The following is a 23,768-nucleotide window of genomic DNA, read 5'->3' on the forward strand; positions in this document are numbered from 1 at the left end:
GTTCCTAACCTGGAATACAGACGCTGTTGTGGGCCGCTCCTAACATGGAGAACAGACGCTACACTAGTCCCCCTTCCCTGTTTGCATACGACCCAAGGTCCCACCGGGGTTGGTTACCCGATCTTTCCAAGGGTTGCTCGCATCTCAGCTAGTACCTCGTGAAGGTAGGGATCGGAGTTCCTGGGCAGAGGCTGAAGGTCGCAATGGGAACTACGAGACACGTGCACCAGGCTTAACTAACCTAGTTAACCCTAACGCCTAGTCGCACAGATCTTAAACTTAAACTACGTTCATTATTCGGTTTTTAAAATCATTTTTAGCCATATTAAAGTCGAAACTGCTACTAACATTGTTGAACGCCCTTAGGCAGCTGCTGAATGGGCTGTTGAACCCATAACTTGTTCTATGTCTAGGAACGATAATTAAAGGCAATTGTCTAAGTTGACGTTGAGGAACGTAAAACGAAACTTTTTCAAGTAGGTCTGGACAATCGATGTTGTTTTTCAAAAGGTCGAATATGAACAGCCGTTGTGTCTGGGTTCTTCGTGCTGATAGTGACTGAAGGTCTATAAGTTGGCAGCGAGCCGCATAATCAGGGAGATTAGCCGGGTCGTTCCAGGGAAGGTTACGGAGGGCGAAGCGCACGAATTGCCTCTGTACACGTTCAATGCTGATCACTTGAGCAACGTGATAGGGTGACCAGATCGGCGAGGCATATTCCAGAGTACTGCGCACTAACGTACAGAAAAGCGCTTTCAGGGCATAGATGTCGGTAAACTGCGATGCGTTTCGGCGGATGAATCCGAGAACAGAAAACGCTTTGGCTGTTATGGTGGCGATATGTTCGTTGAACGTCAGCTTGGAGTCACTGACAACGCCCAGATCGCGGATGGACTGAACACGTTCTAGAGGAGTTGTGTTAATTGAGTAGACGTGATTGATCGGCGACATACCACGGGTGAACGTGATTACCTCGCATTTAGTGATGTTCAAATGCATACCATTATCGGAGCACCATTGCGAAGTGATGTTAATATCCGTTTGTAGCGCAGTACAATCCAGTGTTGACTTGATTACTCTGAATATTTTTAGGTCGTCTGCATATAATAGCTTCCCGGATGACAATCGGGGGCATAGATCATTTATAAAGAGAACAAAGATAAGAGGACCCAGTACGCTTCCCTGTGGAACACCGGACGCTATTTCAAATAATTCCGATCGTGCAGAGTTGAGTTGTACGAACGCCTTCCGGCCTGTCAGATAAGATAGTAACCAGTCCGTGATCCAGTTTGGAAAGCCCATGTACTTCAGCTTCTCCACTGCGAAGGCATGCGGTACAGTGTCAAAGGCCTTCGAGAAGTCGACATAAATAGAATCGACTTGATTCCGACGTTCCATTTCCTGGAACAAGCTGCTTGTGTAGAACATCAAGTTGGATGTTGTGGAGCGACGAGGAACAAATCCATGCTGGTATTCAGAAATCGACGGTGTTGCTGCAGCCAGTAAAACTTTATGAATAAGGGATTCTAGAACTTTTCCTACGCAACAGAGTATCGAGATGCCGCGGTAGTTCTCGACTCGTTGCAAGCTTCCAGCTTTATGAATGGGGATCATAGAAGCAGTTTTCCACATAGCCGGAAACGTTTTCTCTTGCACGGATCGATTAAACAGTAGTGTCAAAGGCTCCACTAGAGATGTAACACAGTTTTTGAATAAAAGTGGTGGTAAACCATCGACTCCTGCTCCTTTTGACACGTCAAGATCTTCTAATACATTCCGCACTTCTGCCCTAGAGAAATCGATGAGGGGCAGATGAACATTATAGAAAGGCACATCTTGGAAACTACTTTGATGGATTTGAAGCGAGGTAGAGCTGAACACACTTTGAAAGTAGTTTGAAAACAGATTTGCTGCTTCTTCGGCAGAGGTAGCCGTAGATGAGTTGTAGCTTACGTTGTTGGGCACACGATTATTGGTTCGTTGTAGTTTTACAAATTTCCAAAATGTCGAAGGATTTTTCTTCAGTGATGACTGTGACCTGATCACATAATCGTAGTGGGCAGAGACAAGACGTTCCTTATAGCTGACTTCAGCTTGCCGTAGAAGATTTCTATTTGAATCTGTTTTAGATTCGAAGAAATGTTTGCGGGCTTTGCGGAGTCTGTTTCGCAGGTTACGCAGCTCGGCATTTCACCAAGACTTCCTGTAGGTAGAGCTGATAGCACGGCGACGACGGGGAACATTAGCGTGCAAGATTTCGAGTAATTTATCATAGAACAGCAGTACGTTCTCATCGACAGAGTCACCTTGGAAATAATTCTGCCAGTTTACTGACGAGAGTTCAACATTCAGAGATGAGAAATCACACCTCCGAAAGTCAAAATCGAAAGCTGCGGGATGCAAATCTACCTGATCGTAAATGCAGCAATGGGTATCTACTTGCGAGACGAATGGTACGTGATGAACGTCGATATTCAGGAGAGGAAGTGGAAGTGCGAAAATCTCGAGATCGTCCGGTGAATCAACGAACGCCAAATCAAGGAGCCTACCATTGCAATTTGTGAGAGAGTTCACTTGTACCAAACCACAAGAAAGAATGGATTCCGTAATTGTAACTTCATGTTCACTAGATGCGTTTACCGGCAAAAGTCCATTGATATCTTCGTCAAAATGCCAACGCAAAAAAGGGAGGTTATAGTCGCCCAATAGTAGAACGATATCATTTTCAGATGATCGATCACAAATGCTCTGAACGGCCGAAGCGTGAGTGGAATATAATCTTGGATCAGAGTTAGGTCGTAAGTAGATACCGACGACGTATATGGATCGATGTGGAAGCACTAAGCATATAGCAACTTGCTCTATTTGCTCACAATTCACCAAGGAGACTGCACTGCAGCAAATACTGGCTCTAACTGCGATAAGCACTCCACCGCCCCTCTGAAGATCGCTAGTGGACTCATTACGATCGCAACGAAACACTGAGTAATCTGACGTCAGCTCGACGTCGCATATATCCGGGCGAAGCCATGTTTCGGTGAGCACGACCACGTCATAGTCACAACTCGATAAAGCAAGTTTGAGATCGTTCGTTTTAGTGCGTAGTCCTCTAACATTCTGGTAGTAGATGGACAGGATGGAGACTCCGTTGCAGTTGCAGTGGTGGCTGCTGGCAGAAATCCAAGAGGCTAGGCGATAAGACTCTGGCGTTCCGCTCGCAGGTTCATTGGCGAGTGTGGAACTGTCGACGGAGGTGCAGCTGAAAACGGGTCGAGTATCAGGAAGCGATGATTGGGCGAACGATATGTACTTGCCTGGCATAGCAGGCTGGAAGCCCCGTTCTGTAGCCACAGACACAGGACCGGGACGACTGCGACGGCTGGAACTGGATTTATTTGGTTGCGACAAAGTGGTCGGTTGAACGGTCGCGACTGTTCTGGGCGTAGAAGGGGCTTCCGTAGTGCTTTTTGATATGCGTCCCGGCGAATGCTGAATTCCATTGAATTGTGTGCGTCGATGCCAGCGATCTTTTCGCAGTAAGTTGCTGGATGCCGAGGATTGGTCAGAAAGCGTCGAGTTCGTATTGTAAGTGTACTTGCCCGACTGAAAAGGTTGGGCAGCCCCCTCTCCGGAATCGAACACAGGACCGGGACGACTGCAGCTGGAACTGATGAGATTTGGCTCGACTGTGCCGAAAGGATAAGGGCTACCTATAGAACCTGTTCGCATGCGTCCCGGATTGCCCTCAGTGCAAGATGTTGATGAAGCTTGTTGACAAGGTTTCTAAGGCAAGTTCGGATGTGGCAGAGCAGAGCTGTTTTTTTTTATTGTGATTGAACACACGGACAGTAACTCCCTCGGGCCAATACCAAGGATCACCGACCACGTCGGACACGGCATTGCTGACGGTTACTTTGAATGAAACGAATGATAAATCCTCGAGGCTTTTTCCACGCGGAACCAGTTTTACTACATTCACGAACGAGGAGTCCACATTTGCGATGTTGTGAACATGCTGTTTTATATTTTCTTCTTTTTGGTCTGGAGTAAAGGGTGTCACGTAAAAAGCCACTGTGTCAGTTATAGTCTGGCCAACTTTGGCGATGTCAACGTTCCCGTACTTGGCCGGATACCATTACTACCGGAGTGGTTTTCATTATTAGGTACGATGGGCTGATTAGGGACTTTGCGTTCATTAACAAGTACCCGGGCGTGGGACGGAGACTTGTGGATAGATGACTGCCTCGAGTTATCGACTGGAGCAGCAGGCGTAGAGTGGGAAGTGGATCTAGTCTGTCGGTTTGGTAGGATTTGCACTCGTCGGTTTGCAACAACAAGTTTGTTAGGTTGGGTAACTAAGCTGTTCACTTCGTCCAAAACTTCGAAGAATGATGTTTCATCGCAAGATCTAGAGTGATTGATGGGGTCAATGTTGTCCACAGTGTCGTCGAGAGTGAGCTGATCAATGTTTTGATGAAAAGTCGACTGATTTAACGATTGATTGGTGAGTTTGGGTTTCCGTTTTGTTTCAAATAGCGTTTTGTTGATCGTTCGAAGATTTTCGCCATAGTTGCCCAAGCGTGTATCCATCGAGTCCGTACGTATAAGCAGTTCTCGTAGAGCTTTAATGATGGTATTCTCTTGATTGTGCACAGCAGGGTTGAAATTCAGCCGACAGGAGTCGCAGAACCACAGCAGCCCGACTCTAGCCGACCATGCTGAATAATGCAGTTTCGTTAGTCCGACACAAGTGTGGTGGAAAATAAAACCACATGATCCACTGCAAGAAATCGCTTTTCCAGAACTCAGGGATCGTGAACAGGCTTGGCACGTGTCCATATCGCCGAGGGATGGTGAATGATGGTCTCAGTTAAATGTCGAAGTCGCACTAAACGACGGTGATGTCAGAAATCTGTATGCGCCGTTGATTATGCAACCCAAGGATGGACGATGAGGTCAAGCTTCCTACGTTTGCGTCCAGATGGCGCTTCAGACGTGTAAGAGCGAGCGTGTAGGAGCGAGAGGTGGCGGTATCGGTACGACAGATATGTGCAAATTGAAAAGCACAGAAACACTAGTGCACAGAGCTCGAACACAAAAAAAAACACCACAATGCAAGATCGATTTGCTTTATTACATGTATTCGATCACAACCAGGAGATTCTAATGTATAGCATATTAAACAAATCTTAGGGAATTCCCGATTCGTTTACTATGTAAATTACCAAAATCCGTTCGCGGCAAAAATAGTTATTAACGTTAACTTTATTTCATAAAAACGTGACCTGTTTTCTGATTTGGCACCCTTAATGAAAGACGTAGTTCTACGTCAAAATGTCTTTGCAATAGTGTACAGGGAACAACTCGATTTCAACTATCTACCTATATTTTACTGCCGCGAAGATGATAGGTGAATGTTTTCCGTCTCACATTAAGTGAGGCATAAACGGAGAATAGAAGGGTGAGTTTTATCTGTGAATGAGTGTTGTTGAACGAATTTCGATGCGATTTTGCCCATACCTGGCCGTAATCAATTTATAAGGTGTTTAGGCTAAGCTCAATAAAACAATATTAGTTGTAAGATAAAACATATTAGTTGTAAGAGTGGATATTTCTTCGTTAAAGTTTCCGTTTAATTTTTTTTTCAGATTGTCCCTCTGCGGTCGGAATTATTTCTACTTGAAAAAGTCTAAAAGTCTTGAAATTTCTACGCTAAAAAAGTGTTTTAATATGTTGTTTTCATATAAAAAATATATGCTATAATACGTATAATATTATTCGAAACAGTCCCCAAAATGCAGTTCAGGTGTTCGCATGTATCACCAAGATAATTAGTCTTCCGCCTTTTATCCTTCTGTTTGAACATACAGAACATTTTTCTTTGCCGCAATACATGGAGTTTTCCATTCAGCCTTTCCTCACGCGAGAGAAAGCTGTCGGCATAATTTTTCGAGCTGTTTGGTTTGCTTATTGCATTCCTGATATTTTGCTTTGGCAACATTTCGACACCTTTTTTGAAAGTAAGCAATTTGCCGACGTTCGAGAAAGAACTCGATTCGATAAGATTCTATTGATTTACAAATTCGAAAATTTGTTCGGTGTGATAGCTGTAGGGATCGAATCGACTAATTGATTCAGTTTACCCAATACCGGGCAAATATTTCCGATAAATAGTTCTTATAACGGGTCTTTCGTTTGGGACTTGTTAACTTTTTTTTTCAATAAAACACAGGTCTTTTGAGATACTGAGTTCAAATTTATTCTGGTTGTTGTTCAACTCTTACATCTTAGAATGAAATTCGATAAGGTTTATCTTTTATTGGGTCCGTTTTACACCACTTGATTAGTAAATGAGAAAACTTCACCGCTGATTCGATAAACTGGTAGAGGAAGTGATGGTAAAACACTCACGTAACGAAACATACCCCAAAAATAATCGATAACAATGAGAACCTTATTTTCTTCAGACGAAAATTTACATCAAGCTGCTCTTTGTAGATTACTTTTTTGTTTTTATTTACAATTTTAACCGAAGGTCATCTAGGTGCACACAGTAAGTGTCAAAGGTATCACACAATGCATGCAACACAATGTATTGCATGTTTTTGTACATAATTAAAATTTAAAACAAAAATGTAATTTATTAATCATACATACAGGTGTCCGTTTTTCTTACGCTGTCAGTCTTTCCCAACTTTCCCCTACTGATTGAGCATTCGAATTGTAAATTTATATAGCGGAAGGTCGGGAAAGACGGACTCCTTTTTATTTTAAATTTTAATGATGTACAAACAAGCAATCACCAATCACCAAATATCAATACCTTTGACACTTACTGTGTACATCTAGCTGGCCTTCTGTTAAAATTGTAAATAAAAATAAAAAAGTAATCTACAGGGAGCAGTTCGATGTGAAATTTCGTCTGTATGTTTCACAACACATCCAGTAAAAATATAAGTGTTTGCTTAAATTGATGCATAAATAATAAACTATATTAATTCTATTGGACTATTAAACGAGCTGCTCTATAGTTATGAAAACAGTGTAGTTATATTTTACCATTTCAGAAAATCCTTCCGTCATGGCTTAAAATGGCAATTTTTATAAAAATAAGTATTTTAACATTAAAAGAAGTAACCACGGACAAGAAAATCAAAATAGGCAGTTAATATCTTCATAAATAGGAACGGCATGTTTTAAAACATGTTTTAATTGCTTACTATTAATTTCACTTTTTTAATTTTTTGAACCACTATCGTTTTCAACTCTTTTGTTGTACAATTATTGTACAAAAAGAGGTTACACAGCCGGGTAGATTAGCATGTCAACGTGCGTTGTTACATTCCAGCTTAATTCTATTGAAATTATTCCTGTCATTCACTTCTGAATGTTGTTGATCAAAATAACTAACGGATCGTTTACCTGAACATGAGTATTAATAATTGAGTATTTTGAATCGTCCATAAAACCGTCTGCGGATTGTCACTTCAGTCTCCTTTCGGCGACGAACAGTTGCCGGCAGTTCTCCGATAGTGTGCGGTTCCGAGCCAACAGTCGGTTACAAAATGAATTACCAGCTGAAGTTGGTTTTATTCGCCTCACTGTTGGTACTCGCTAGTAGCGTAGATTTTTCCGGTGAGACCAATAATGATTACGGCGAAATTGTTGCAAAATTGATATTCGAATTTATCACCTCGTATAAGCGCTTAAAATTTGGTGTCGTGTTCACGTGTTCGCTGGCCAATTCAGAACGATACTTAACATTTTACGATGTTATCAAGGGTCTAATGAATGATGGTAACATAACAGTTAGAGCCATTAACGTTGATGGTAATGGAAGTGATGAGGGGGACGACGAAGGTGTTTTGTATGCTTCTCGCATGTTGGAGGTTGTCGGTCATCAACAGTTTGTATTGCTCAGTTTGGAATGTCGAAATGCAGATGAAGTACTGCGACAGGTAAGGGTTTAGATATTTCATTCCTGGTTTATAACCATTTTAAAAGAATAAATAGATGGATCTGGTATTCGAATATGAATCTGCTCTATTTAATTGGTTCGCAGTGATGCTGCTTAATCCTTCTTTGCATGTTTTTTTCATTATTGGTGAAATAAATCAAGGTTCAGACACGAGCAACTTAAAGTGAACTTGTTCTTTTATATAATTTTATATTATACTAGCTGACCCGGCAAACTTCGTCTCGCCCAAAATTTATTTTTCGTTATCACATTCACGTTTTTTTTTACTAAGCGCAAGTTCACAGGTCCAATCGCGGTCTGTTCATTGATTGATTTGCTAATCTACCCTTGAAATTTCATTTTACTATAAAATTCCTATACTATTTACTATAAAATTCCTACCATACTCGTCATTATAATATCCGATAATTTTCAGACACAATTCTCGTTCAAGATTTTTCAACCACTTGCAAATAACATGTTTCTCCGTTACATGGGATAAATGTTTGATACAGAAAATATGATAGAATAAAGACAGCCCTAAATCGAGCAATTCCTTTCTTGAGTTTTGCTCATATCAACACATTCGGTGATCCATTTTTATTTATATAGATAGAAGATGATAAAGGAGTTTTGTCACATTAAAAAAACAATTGTCATGTTTGGTTGAAATATGTGTATTAGTTTTACGGGACCCCTTCTCCATTTCAGAGGAGAAAGGGGTGTCATACCATCATAGAAACATTTCTCATATTCAAAAACCTTCACATGCTAAGTTTGGCTCCATTTGATTGATTAGTTTTCGAGTTATGCATAAATTTGTGTTTCATTTGTATGGTAGCCTCCCCTTAGAGAGGAGGGAGGAGTGTCTATCTACCATAGATACGTTTCGTGCCTCCTAGAACCTTCACATGCCGAATTCGGCTCAATTTGCTCAATTAGTTTTCGAGTTCTGTAGAAATTTGTGTTTCATTTGTATGGCAGTCCCCCTTAGAGAGGGAGGAGAAGTGTCAATTCGCCATAGAAACGTGTCGTGCCCCTTGAAACCTTCACATGCCTAATTTGGTTCCATATGTTTGATTTATTCTTGAGTAATGCAGAAATTTGTGTTTCAATTGTATGGTAGACCCCCCTCCCCCCATAGAGAGGAGGGTGGAGTTTCTAACCACCATAGAATAATTTATTGCACCCTAAAACATCTATATGCCTAATTTGGTGTCATTTGCTTGATTAATTCCCGAGTAATGCAGAAATTTGTGTTACATTTGTAGGAACATGAAAAACATCCGAGAAATTTTGTAGAAGCTGATTCAAGAAATTATTGGCAGAAAATCGTAGCTAAACATAATAAGAATGTACAGAAATAATATATATTGATTGTCCAACAGATTTTTCATGTAATGAGAATTGCTCTAAATGCTAATAACTAAGTTCCACATGAAACATTTTCGAAATACAGAGAGATTGTAACAAGACTCGACAAAAAAAACTAGAAGATCGAAGCGCGGTATCGAATTTTTAAGCGATATTTCAAATACTGTAACTTTGCTAGACATAAATGTAATAAAATAACATTTAATCACTTCAAAATTACATGCTTCTAGTTCTGGGATTTAGTAATACTTTTTTTGTTTTATATACATACGAAACTATTCCGTACTAATCAGATAGAGTGGTTCTGAGATTTTGGTGAAAAGTGGCAATTTTTTTCCTTATCGCAAAATATTAGTCCCCATTTTTTTCATTAGGGTGCTCATTTCCATTTTAGGGTTTTTTTTTATCTGTATTATAGTGACTTTCAACTCATTTGGCTGGTTCGTCACTTTTACTTCCATTTTTGGAAGAATGTCGGGAGTGAGAATTGAACTCGTAACCTTTAGCGTGAGAAGCATGGATGTTACCACTACGCCAGATCGCCTCCGGGGCCATTTTAGGGTAGTCCGAAACATAATTTACCCCTCCTCCCTCTCTTTTTTTACAAAAATTTTTACAAAAATTATGAAAAATTAGTGCACCCGTGGCCGAGTGGTTAGCGTCTCACATTACCATGCCGGGTGTTCGGGTTCGATTCCCGTTCTGGCCGGGGGATTTTTTGTTAGAGAAATTTCCTTCGACTTGCACTGTGGTCACGCGTATTCTAGAGCTTGCCCCTCGGAATACATTTATGGCGTGTTATTTGGCTTAAGAAATTTCAACTAAGTAGTAATAAATTACGCTAGTTAATGCATACGTTGAGGCGGCAAAAGTTCCACAGGGAACGTTAACACCATTCGAGAAGAAGATGAAAAATTATGATTCAGATGATTGATATATCGAATTGAAGCCAATTAGCTAGTCTTTTTTTGAAAAAAATATTGTTCTTTCAGAAGAATTGTATTTTGTCCTCGTAATTATTGATTGTATTCGTTTTTATACACTCTACAAAAAAATTGAGGAACAGAGTGCGAAGTCGAAAATTTTTATTTAGTAGTATCTCTCGGAAGAATACTAGAACACTAGAATATTAATTAGAATAACTAGTTTGACAAAATTTCAAAATATTTCACCATAATATTCATAACATACATAATCAGAATAATATATAATATACATAATCAGAGAGACATAGGACTACTCCAAGAGTAGTCAATTGCAATTAAACCACTGGCGTCTTTGTGCTTTCGATGGTGTTGGTGGATTCGATTGAGATTCTGATGAATTTTTATTTTATTTCTACACAATTTCTCAATTTCTTCTCACTTTTTGACTTCCTTCTTCTCCTTTTTGGTTTGTTTTACTGAGGCTTTATACTTAAATGTTCATTCGAGCGGATTTTTTTGTGATGATGGTGATGATGATGATGATGACGATAATTGTACGACATTAAACTGGATTGTCTCGGTATTCGATTCGGTTTTGGAAAACTTAAATTTTATTTGCGGTGAAGAAGTGTTCTCTGAGGTGATCTTTTTTGGATTGAGGGTGAGCTGGCTATTGTATACGCGCAGAATTCGATCGCTAACCCGGACTCAATGGAAAGCCTGTTGAAAGTCTGTTGAGTGAGTAATAAGAGTAACGTATGATGATGATGATGTTTTGGATTATTGATATTGGGAAACAAACCTAAACTGTCATCTACCAGCCTTGCAAAAGGTCATTTAAATAATGTTTTGGCGAGTGAGTGAATGTTCGATTGAAGAGACTTAAAATTTTTGCAGGTAATTTATCTGTAGCCTTGAAAAAGTCCAATTTAGAAAACATTCTGAACCTAAGGCTTTGACCAAAAGACATTCTGGGCGTCCTCGCCGCCATCTGATCAGTTTTTAAGCGAAGAATACAGCGAAGAACAAAAAGAAGAAGAAGAAAAAGAAAAAGATAAAGAAAAAGAAGAAGCAAAAGGAGAAGAAGAATACTGGTTATAAAAAAAATATATATATATATTTTTTTTTTATTTATTCAGTCTTCGCCAAGAAATTGTCGGACAGACTAAAATTCAATTATTGAATCCTTATAACATACACATTTCTGGACATATCGAATTCAAACAAATAATACACTTCATTCAACCGTTGGCAACAAACATCCAAGGAATTGTTCTGTCCGTATAGAGTACGATGTGCTGCTTGCAGGAAGAAAACAAATTGTCTGGTTGTTCTACCTGGAGCATTGATTCGAAGCTTGCCCAAAACTTCAGCACAGTCAAGATTGTTGTTAAGAAGGTCGAAAATCAGCAGTTTCTGGAGAAATTCTCGTCGTTTTTGCAGTGTCGGTAAGTGAATCAGTGCGCAGCGTTCTTCATATGTGGTCAGATGTTGGTCGTTGCGCCAGGGGAGATGACGAAGAGCATATCGGATGAAACTTTTCTGAACACGTTCCAGACGAGCGATGTGAACAGCGTGGTATGGGGCCCAAACAGTAACACCATATTCCAATATACTGCGTACGAGAGACACATACAACGATTTGAGGCAATAGACATCTCTAAATGCCTGAGTGTGGCGTCTAATGAACCCGAGAACGGAGAAAGCCTTAGCGGTGACCGTTGCAATATGCTGCGTAAATTTTAGCTTATTGTCGAGCACGATTCCCAGGTCTTTGACGGCTGCAACTCTTTCCACTTCGGTCGACCCCATCGCATATTCAAATGTGATTGGTGAGCAAAGTCGCGAAAATGTTATCGCATGACATTTCCTAATATTCACCTCCATGCCATTTATTGAGCACCATCCCAGCAGAGTATCTACATCCATTTGAAGAGCACAGCAGTCCATACTTGATGTTACTACACGAAACAATTTCAGATCGTCTGCATACATCAATTGTGCAACGAGCGATCATGGAATACCTTTAAAAACGAAAAATGGGTTGAAGTGAACAGAAGATTCATCATTTGTTGAAATTATTTTCCTTCACGATAACGCATAGTCACATATTGGAAAACCTGTCAAGGAAACGTTGTCGTAGCTCGAAAGGAAAACCCTTCCTCATCCACCGTACTCATCAGACAAAGCCACTTCTGATTATCACTCGTTCTTATCGATGCAGCATGTATTTAGTGGTGATTCACTTGAGTGAATCAATAGATTGCTTCGAAATCGACATATCTTTTATGAACAAAAAAAAAATACTTTCATTGAAATAATTCGTGTTATTTTAAAGAAAAAAATTTCTCAGCTTTCTTCAGACGGAAACTAAGTTTAAGTCTTCGTGAACCTCTGCAGTTGAAGAAAAATACGAATGAGGACCAATCAAACTTTTGAAAAGGTTGTCTTTAACACTAGATTGTCCAAGGAAGTCATTTGGACTGCTTCAAAATTTTAGTTAGAAAAACAACTAGGTCAAGTTTTTTAGAATGTTGTGGCGTTTTGTACAACATATAAATGCGTTTATTAATAGTTGACGAATTACATGGCAACTTGTCTCAGGAGTTGACAGCACCACACCAGATAGCAGTGAAACATTGTGAGTTTGAAGAGATGGGTTACTTTGCATACTTGGAATCTTCAAAGAAGAATTCGACTAAATTTTGAACAGGGCCAAAATTTTTTTCCTTATTTTTTTACAATAATTTATGACTTAAAAACTATGATACCTACAAAATTCTGGTGAGATGAATTGTAGAAAATTGTTGAATTTTCATGAAAAATGCAAAAAAAAAATAAAAATTTCGAAAATTTCACTGAAAAAAAACATTACAATTAAAAATATTTTTTTTCAAAAATTTATTTTTTTTATAAATTCTCCAAAAATCATATGAATAGCTCTTATGATTCTCAACAAATCGTCAATACATCAGAAGATGGACACTTTCACAGGGAAAAAGATTTTCTTACAACAACTCTTTCATGTTTCCTTGAAAAAAAAAACGCAATCCTTATTTTGTTTAAAGTCAAGAAAGCGATATAGGGTATTCGACAAAGTTTTAGATCTTATTAAAATATGAATGTTTCTGTTGTATATGTTTCCGGAATATAAGGCATTTTCGTATTAAGTTTATTGAAAAACTAATGTAAAACGTTACATTTAAGTGTATAAATTTTTGGCGTTTGGCATGTTCTTGACATGTTTCTAAATAGAAAAAAGTTCAGCACATGTTAATAGCGATAATTTATACATAAAAATGTTACGAGTTAAACATTATTAGTAATTTTTCGAAGAAAACATGAAAAAAATTCTTATCAGAAAAACTTTCTCCTTGTAAAGGTGCCCATCTTCTTGTTGGAAATTGTAAGGGCTTTTTATATTTATTTTTTCAATTTAATTTTTTCATTTTGTCAAACAAATATTTCCGAGGGAAATGAATTGTAATTTTCAATATATATATTTTTGTAAACTTAAACTTAAACTTTTTTTCAAAAATTAATTTGTTTGATATTTTTTAATGATAGATTTCGTTCTTTAACCAACATTTTGTAGATCTTATAGTTTTTAAATTGAGATTTTTCGTTGAAAAACAACTCAAAATTTCAAGAAATTTCCCACACAAAATCTATCAGGCCTACAGCATTTTAGTGAAAGAATGAAATGCAGCGTATTCTTGATGTTTTCATAAAAAAATATGAAACAATTATTTGAAAAAAAAACAAATTTTGAAAATAAAAATTTATTTCTCTCGAAAACAAATAGCACATACAACAAGTCACCCATACATCGGAAGATGGGCACTTTTACAGGGAAAAAGTTTTACGAACAGCAGTCGTTATTTTTTTTCTTTGAAAAATTACTATTAATGTTTGTTTCGTAATATTTTTATGTATAAATTATCGCGATTTACATGCTCTGCTACCTTTTTTCTACTGATAAATATGTCAAGAACATGTCGAACGCGAGAATTTGCACACATTACGGGTAAAACATTATTTTTGATTAAGTCTCCATACAAAAATGCCTTATATGCCAGAAACTATGAAAGATAGAAAGTTGACTGCAGTGGCATTCATGAGACAAAAAAATGCCCAGTCCCAAGAACAGCAACAGAAGCAAAAAAATGCAGCAACTGCGGTGGCAACCATACTGCAAACTACAGGGGGTGCCCTGTATATACAACATTAAAGAAAAAACCGCAAGAATCTCGACAAAAAGCTGCAACTAGCAGGCCTGCAAACTATCAGCCAACCCTGCAACCAACGGTAAATTCAGCCACACACCCGAAACCCCAACCTCCTGGTTTCACGCCTACACCTAGCACATCGTATAGGGATGCTCTACTCTCCCAACCTTCAACACCAATAATTCCTCCCGCGGACCAATTACAAGTATTTATGGGTTCAATTATGCAACTCATGACATCAATGCAAGCAATGATGCAAGAAATGTTGCGCAGCCAGCAACTTCTCATCCAAAAATTGCAATGTTCAAAATAATTTTTTTGAAAATCTGCTATTGGAATGCAAACGGGATACATAACCATTTGAATGAAATTAAACTATTCTTGAACCAACACGACATTGACGTTTTTCTTATCAATGAAACTCATCTGACGGATTACTACAACATCAGAGTCACGGGATATGATTTCTATGGTACAAATCACCCGCGCGGATCAGCAAGAGGTGGGGCTGCGGTCCTCATCAAACGAGATATTCCACACTATTTATGGCACCGTCACAGTACTCTAAATATCCAAGCAGCGGCTGTGTGCATCGAGAATAAATCTGAGAAAATAGTACTAACAGCACTCTACTCTTCACCGAACCACCACCCTTCGGAAGAGGAACTGAAAGACTTCTTCTCACTCCAAGGGCACCGATTTATCGTCGCTGGTGACTTTAACGCAAAACATACCTTTTGGGGATCAAGGCTGATTACCACTCGTGGTCGCGTATTATACAACGTCATCACTGACTCTGGCTATGACATTGCATCATGCGGTGAACCGACACACTGGCCAGAGGACCTCGCACGACTTCCGGACCTGCTAGATTTCGCTGTCACAAAAAATATTAATAGTAAACGAATTCGATCGAAGCTTCTTCTGGATTTATCATCTGATCACTCACCAATACTCCTGGAATACTTCATAGAAAAGGAAGTGAAGCAGACGTCATCTAATCTCACTAACCTTTCCACGAATTGGACAAAATATAAGACATATATCTCCTCTAACATTCTCGATCTACCTCTGGATAACGAACATCATATCGAGGAAGCAGTTAACCAGCTCAGTATACTCATGAAGAACGCTGCGAAAATAGCTACCCCACCTATGAAGCCTCAGAAACACAAAAAAATTATTACTGCCTCCCACATAAAAGCAGCAGTTGCAGAAAAGCGACGACTAAGACGTATCTGGCAAAACAAACGATCGCCAGAATCTAAAAACCAATTCAATGTGGCACAACGTAAATTAAGAAAGCTATTACAAGACGAGAAAGATGAAAAATTCCATAATTGCTTAACTGAATTATCGCCAAATCAAAATAATAATTACTCACTATGGAAGGCAACTAAGAATCTAAAACGACCTCAGTTACAAGTCCCGCCGTTTAGAATGCCCTCTGGTAATTGGGCCAGAAGTGACGGTGAAGAAGCAGCAACTTTTGCAAACCATCTTTAAAAAGTTTTCACTCCGAATCTATCCGGACCTAATCAAGAAACGCTCGAATTTTCTGGTGCTATAAACCAAAACAAAATGAAAATCAAACATCGGCTGGTGAGACATGTTATCAATAATCATATCAATGTGAAAAAGTCACCCGGTATCGACCACATCAACGGATATATGATCAAGGAACTACCTGACCCAGCAATTAAACATCTCACGAGAATTTTCAACGCAATGACCCATAAAGGATATTTCCCACAAGCATGGAAAATTTCGACCATCATTATGATTCCTAAGCCAGGGAAAGACGCACAGAAAGTGGAATCTTATAGACCTATCAGCATCCTTCCAATCTTCTCAAAAGTGTTCGAAAAAATTATCCTGATAAATTCAGCGCCCGAGATTGAAAGATTAATCCCGAATCATCAATTCGGATTCCGAGCAAAACATGGCACTATTGAACAAGTGCACCGATTGATAGAAGAAATTCGTAAAGTATATGAAGACCGAGGATACTGCTCAGCGCTTTTTCTTGGTGTAGCTCAAGCTTTCGATAAAGTCTGGCACGAAGGACTGCTCTATAAAATTAAAAATATGCTACCACAAGTATATGAAATTATGCGTTCTTATCTACTGGGAAGAAAGTTTCATGTTCGGTATAACCAAACTCTATCACCAGAGCAAGAAATTTATGCTGGCGTTCCTCAGGGCAGTGTTCTTGGACCAGTTCTCTATCTCATCTACACAGCTGATCTCCCGACCGCGCGTAACTTAATGACTACAACATTCGCAGATGACACAGCTATTCTCAGCAGTCACAAAAACAGAACGATTGCTTCACGGGATCTCCAGGAACACATAACGGTCGTGGAAAAGTGGCTTCAAAAATGGAGAATTAAAGTAAATGAAACAAAATGTGTCCACGTTACGTTCATGCTTAATAAGAACACATGCCCACAAATTAAGTTCAATAGATCTGCAGTACCTCAATCGAATGAAATTAAATATCTTGGTGTACATCTAGATCGTCGTCTAACCTGGAAGAAACACATAGATGCGAAGAAAACGCAATTGAAGATGCGAAGAAAACGCAATTGAAGATGCGAGCAAAACAAATACATTGGCTAATCGGGAGGAAGTCGAAATTAAAACTAGAGTTCAAACTACTTCTATACAAATCCATGCTGAAACCTATTTGGCATTACGGCTGTCAACTATGGCAAACAGCTTCAGCAAGTAATATCGAAATCATCGAAAGAGTACAAAATAAACTGCTAAGACAAATTACTGGCGCCCCTTGGTACATCCGCAATTGTGTCATACATCGAGACTTAGGGATGGCGACGGTTAAAGAAGAACTTCATAAAACGAGGAGGAAATATGCGGAAAAGGTGAAGAATCATCCAAATCCACTAGCAAGGCGACTCGGTCAACACGTCTGAAGAAAAAAACCTTAATTATTTGAACGTGGTCAAACGTTAGTGTTGTGCTCCAGCACACATGTGAAATTTTAACTGTAAGAATTGACAACAAACGTAATACTTTATTATGTTAGAACTAAATGTATAACCAATTATTGTTATTTCCACATTATGGAAGATTCAATAAATGTATGTATGAAAAAAAAAGAAACTTGACATCTCCAACGAAAGTTCATATTTTAATAAGATCTAAATATACTATATCGCTATCTTGACTTTAAACAAAATTAAGATTAGTAGTTATTGTAATTAGAAAAATATTTTTTTTCATCTACTTTTTTTAAATTGGTATTTTTTATTATTAGGTGTACCGGTAAGTTTCTTCGGTTTAACAACAGATGGCGTAAATTGATTATTATTCCTGTGAATAAAATTTCCAGACATTCGTTGGAAAGCATTGGAAAGTGCGTCTTTTTAAGTACAGGTCGGACTCGATTATCCGGAGACTCGATTATCCGGAATTTTAGACTCGATTATCCGGAGTATTTTATTTTCGATTTTTGGAAATTTTGGAAATAATTCCATATTGAATAGCCAATATGAATATCAAATGAAAGGGTTTGTCTAGTAGAACACAGTTATTTATGAAAAAATCCAAGATGGCGGAAACTACAAAATGACGTATTACATATTTTCTAAGAACCCTATCAATATGAGTATCAAATGAAAGGGCTAGACTAGTAGAACACAGTCATTTATGAAAAATGTAAAGCCAAAATGGCCTCCACCACCAGATGGCGCCATATATATTTTTTTCACAACCCCATCAATATGGGTATCAAATGAAAGGGCTTGACTAGTAGAACACAATTATTTATGAAAATGCAAATCCAAGATGGTGGCCACTACAAAATGGCGGATTACATATTTTATCAGAACCACATCAATATGGATATTAAATGAAAGGGCTTGACTAGTAGAATACAGTTATTCATGAAAAATGTAAATCCAAAATGGCCTCCACCACCAGATGGCGCCATATATATTTTTTTCACACCCCCATCAATATGGGTATCAAATGAAAGAGCTTGACTAGTAGAACCCAGTTAATTATGAAATATACAAATCCAAAATGGCCCCCACCACAAACGGGCGCCATTTTTTCAAAGCCCCATCAATACGGGTATCAAATGAAAGTGCTCGACTGGTAGAACAAAGTAGATCATGAAAAATCCAAATCCAAGATGGCCGCAGTTCCCAAATAAACAATTACTTTTTAATGGTTTTATTCAGCTTACCCTGTTTGTATGTTTGTTTGAGTGTTTGTAGGGTTGTCCCACATTAATTGAAATTTGACCCCATTCCTGATCACTGATTGATCTGAAATTTGGAACACCCCTTTTATTCTACTGTCATTATAAAAATGCGTATTCCATGATCTTCGAAGATTCAATTTGGCCGCCTCTAAAAAATGGCTGAATGGCTTGACTTGGAGAATACACTACATTATGAACAACATTAATTCGAAAAGGTCACCGCCACAAAATGGTCGACTATGTATTTTTTGCAACCCCCCTCAATATTAGGTAGCAAATGAAATGATTCGACGAATAGAATACAGTACGTCATCCAAATATTATAGATAATTTACTAAAAACTAAAAAATAAAATAAGTGAATAAAAATTTAAGTTTAACGGTTTAATGTACTAAAAGCTAGAAAATAATTGGCAAGTAGCAGTTAGTAGTTAACACATCCGTTCCATCATTAATCTAGGGCGATGATGAGGCGAAAATAAAATCGTTAAACATGTTGAAACAACTAATTGTGGTTAATGGAAATCTAACGTTTATTTCTCACCTATTTTTCTTCGGAATATATTTATGATGTACTGCATTCTGTTAGTTTAATACATTTCATTTGATACCGATATTGAGGGAATTGCAAAAAATACATAGTCGGCCATTCAGTGGCGCGACCTTTTTGAATTTATGTTGTTTATCATGTGTTGTGTTCTCCAAGTCAAGCCATTCAGCGATTTTTTAGCGGCGGCCAAATTGAATTTTTCAAGATCATGGAATACGCAGTTTTATGATGACAGTAGAACTAAAGGTGTCTTCCAAATTTCAGATTAATCAGTTGACAGGAATGGGGTCAATTTTCTATTAATGTGGGACAATTCTACAAACATTCAAACATACATACAAACAGGTCAAGCGCCATTTCGTGGTGGCGGCCATTTTGGATTTGCATTTTAATAAATAAATGTGTTTTACTAGTTAAGCCCTTTCATTTGATACCCAAATTGTAGTGGTTCTGAGAAAATATGTTATCCACCATTTTGTAGCGGCCTCTTTCTTTGAATTACATTTTCCATAGATAACTATGTTCTACTGGGCAAGCCCTTTCATTCGATACCCATATTGATGGGGTTTTTGGAAAACCCATATTGATGGGATTTTGAGGAAATATGAACATAATCCGCCATTTTGTACCGGCCGCCATATTGGATTTTCAAGCTCATGAAATACGCAGTTTTATTATGACACCAGAGATAAAGATGTGTTCCAAATTCCAGATCAAACGGTCAGCAGGAAGGGGGTTAAATTTCTATTAATGTGATACAGCGCATACAAACAGGTCCAAGCTAGATAAAAACGTTTAATGAATAAGTGCAAATCATAATTATATTACGTTTAAAGAGAGATTTTTTTTCATGATTCGATTATCCGGAGTGAAAAAAAATCAATGCTCCGAATAATCGAGTTCGACCTGTATATATCAACATAGTTTTTTGCCACTTCGAACATGTCGAATTTCGTACCAACGAGAGTGTTTTTGCGGGGAGTGTTACTTAATTACTTCAATATGAAGAAAAAAGCTGCGGAAAGTCATCGCATTTTGGTGGAAGTTTGTGGTGATCATGCTCCAACTGAGCGAACGTGTCAGACGTGGTTTGCACGATTTAAAAATGGTAATTTTGATTTTGAAGACGAAGAACTTCCGGACCGCCAAAAAAGTTTGAAGATGAAGAATTCGAGGCTTTACTCGATCGAGATCCGTCACAAACACAACAAGAACTTGCAGATACACTTGAAGTAGCTCAGCGAACCATATCCAATCGTTTAAAAGCTAAAGGAATAATCCGAAAGATAGGACATTGGGTGCCGTATAAATTGAAGCCACGAGACGTCGAACGCCGTTTTTTCACGTGCGAACATCTGCTCCAACGGCATAAAAGAAAGGTTTTTTTGCATCGAATCGTTACTGGCGATAAAAAGTGAGTCTATTACGACAATCCTAAACGTCGGGCAACGTATGGATACCCCGGCCATGCATCAACATCGACGGCCGTGCGGAGTATTCACTGCCAGAAGGTTATGCTGTCTATTTGGTGGAACCAGCTGGGTGTGGTTTAGTATAAGCTGCTAAAACCGAATGAAACCATTACGGGGGACCTTTACCGACGATAATTGATGCGTTTGAGTAGTGCGCTGAAGGAAAAACGTCCACAATATGAGCAAAGACACGATAAAGTTATTTTGCAGTACGACAATGCTCAGCCGCATGTCGCGAAACCGGTCAATACATACTTGAAAACACTGAAATGGGAGGTCCTATCCCACCCGTCGTATTCTCCAGACATTGCTCCGTCCGATTACTACCTTTTTCGATCGATGCAACATGGCCTGGTTGACCAGCACTTCCCCAATTTTGATGAAGTCAAAAATTGGATCGATTCGTGGTTAACCGACAAACCGGCCGATTATTTCCGCAAACGGATCTGTGAATTGTCAGGAAGATGGGAAAATTTCGTGACTAGCGATGGGCAATACTTTGAATATTAAATTTGTAACCATTTTTGCAGAATAAAGCATTAATTTTTGAAAAAAAAAACAAAGGAACTTACCAGTACTCCTATTATATACAAAGTTTATTCAGCATTTTAGCATTTTATTCAGCTTTTTTATGATTATCATACCGATACCGTATTTTGATCGTCGATATATTGCACCGCAGAATTCTCATCCAGCAACCATTACTTTCAGGCCTCGCGATACGAGCTCTTCAACTCATCGTTCCATTGGTTGATAATTGATAAACAATCGAACAACAACAGCAACAGCAGCAGCCTTTCAACATCAGCAGCGAGCGTTTTGTTGGCTGCATCCAATCCTGAACGATGGACCCGGATGTATCGATTACGGACAGAACGTAGCTTCCGCTGCCGTGAACCAGTCAACCAGCAAGATAATTGCCTTTTGGCGAATTCAGGGAAAGCCGATTCTGCAGTTTTAGGACAGGACAGTAACATAACTTATGCATATTACAACGCCAACGATAGCGACCGTCGTGACGATGACGACGAGGATGAATTCCAACGTTTCGCCGAACTGAACATTAGTATCAATGCGGAAATAACTTTCGCGATTCCAACGACTGCGTCGCGTCAGACATTCGGGCTTTTTGATATCTGGTAAATTGGATGTGTTGTGACGAAAGTAGTTTTCAGTGTGTTACATCATAATTTGGGATGAACGGTGACGTTTACTGATAACAACAAACCCATTGTTATCAAGAATATTATAGCACGATTATCATCAGTTAGCACCATACGAGGATTGAATGGATTCTATCCTTAGCTATTTAGTATATAACGATCCACAGCATGATTTCTATTTGTTATCCACAGGAATCCCGGGTACATCAATGGAGGCCATCTGAATGTAACTGCTATGGGTAATTACACAGTGAAAAATTACGGCGGTAAACGATTGAATGTGCGTTTTCGCGAGAGAACTGTTGTTCGTCGGAGAAACATGAATGGGCTGAAGCTGAAGATAATGACCGTTGTAACGCAGAAACCGCGCGAATCTTTCGAAACGTACCTTTCGACGCCAAAAAATACACATATGGATTCGGTGCATCGATACAATTTTGGTTTGATGAGCTATTTGAAGGAATTTTACAACTTTAGGTCAGTCGCAAAAAAAGTAAACTACTAATGGCACAAGTTTGGTCGTGGCAAATCAAGTAATATGATACAACATTAACTTTCTCCTTTCTCGAATAAACTCATCAATAGCACCCCCACAATGTCTCACCATTGCGGCTTCATTCATCTTTCACACATGATTGATGATGATTATGACGATAATGATGACTTGAATTTAGGATCATCCCGACGTTTACAGCTGTGCTGGTTTCTTCTTTCATGGGAGAGTAAGGGATGAAAAAAAACTTCTGTCCCAATTTCACCCTGTTCGCAAACCGTCCATCGCCAACCCCCATCATCATCACACAGTCAAGCAGGAAAAATTGATACTAATAAAATACACCATATAAACCGATTTCATTTTCCCATTTTGCTTCATGTTTGCTCGCCTTTCGCTGGTCGGCCCTCTGACCGCACACACAGCTTCATTATGATGCGGACAAAGAGCTGGGGTTATCTGCGGAACGGGAAGTTTGATGGGATGATTGGTGCACTATCCAGACGGGAAGTCGATCTCGGTGGGTCGCCGATGTTCTTCCGACAGGAGCGCCATCGGGTAGTGAGCTATACTACCCGATCCTTTAAGGAGAGGTACGTCAAATATTCGCACCGTCGGATGAAAGTACGCGGATAGTTGATGTTTCGGTTATTTGATTGAGTAAGATTGCCTAAAATTTGGACTTTTCAAATATATTGTCCGTTCATTGAACTCTGTTGAATTTTTATAAGATCAGTTGAATTTTGCCAGCTATTTGTTACGTGAGACGGAGACGATTTCATAACTAGAAGTGTTCGTATTGGCGATAACCATTTAAAATATGTGTAAGCTCGCGTTGTAAACGAATGGTTACGCTTTTTTGCAGTATGTCGTTGCAGTGCGCACCAAAATCGACGACTTCTTCGCAGCTGTATCAGAATCATATTATGACATTATCATTCTTACGGAGACCTGGCTAGACGACCGTATTTTCTCTCCGCAACTGTTTGGAAACACGTTCACCGTTTATCGTAACGATCGTAATTCACGTAACAGCTCCAAATCACGCGGCGGTGGTGTTTTGATAGCCGTCTCATCCATGTTAGGCGGTTTCATTGATCCTACTCCAGTGTGTGATACTCTCGAACAGCTTTGGGTCAAAATCCGGATAGAAGGTTTGGTCGTTAGTATCGGTGTTATTTATTTACCACCCGATAAGAGAGGTGATCTCAGATGTATTGAGAAGCATATTGATTCCATCGGAGCCATCATTTCTCAGTTTGAAGCACAGGATGTTGCATTTGCGTTCGGCGACTACAATCAGTCTGGTTTAGTGTGGAATATCCCGTCGAATGCTCCACCTTCTGTTGACTGCTCACGATCACGTTTTTCGAC

At 39.0% G+C, this 23,768-nt stretch overlaps 1 protein-coding gene across 1 annotated transcript in view; it reads left to right on the forward strand.

Moving 5' to 3' along the window:
- The first annotated feature begins 7,565 nt into the window (after nucleotides 1-7,565).
- Nucleotides 7,566-23,768, forward strand: part of LOC129766660 (uncharacterized) — a 69,470-nt gene continuing 53,267 nt past the window's right edge. Inside the window, exons 1-4 of the mRNA XM_055767247.1 lie at nucleotides 7,566-7,958; nucleotides 21,450-21,877; nucleotides 22,094-22,378; nucleotides 22,820-22,987. Coding sequence (XP_055623222.1) covers nucleotides 7,566-7,958; nucleotides 21,450-21,877; nucleotides 22,094-22,378; nucleotides 22,820-22,987 — 1,274 coding nt within the window. The remainder of the gene's footprint in view (nucleotides 7,959-21,449; nucleotides 21,878-22,093; nucleotides 22,379-22,819; nucleotides 22,988-23,768) is intronic.

This window comes from Toxorhynchites rutilus, chromosome 2 (genome assembly GCF_029784135.1).
Source record: "Toxorhynchites rutilus septentrionalis strain SRP chromosome 2, ASM2978413v1, whole genome shotgun sequence".
In the NCBI taxonomy this organism is placed as follows: domain Eukaryota; kingdom Metazoa; phylum Arthropoda; class Insecta; order Diptera; family Culicidae; genus Toxorhynchites; species Toxorhynchites rutilus.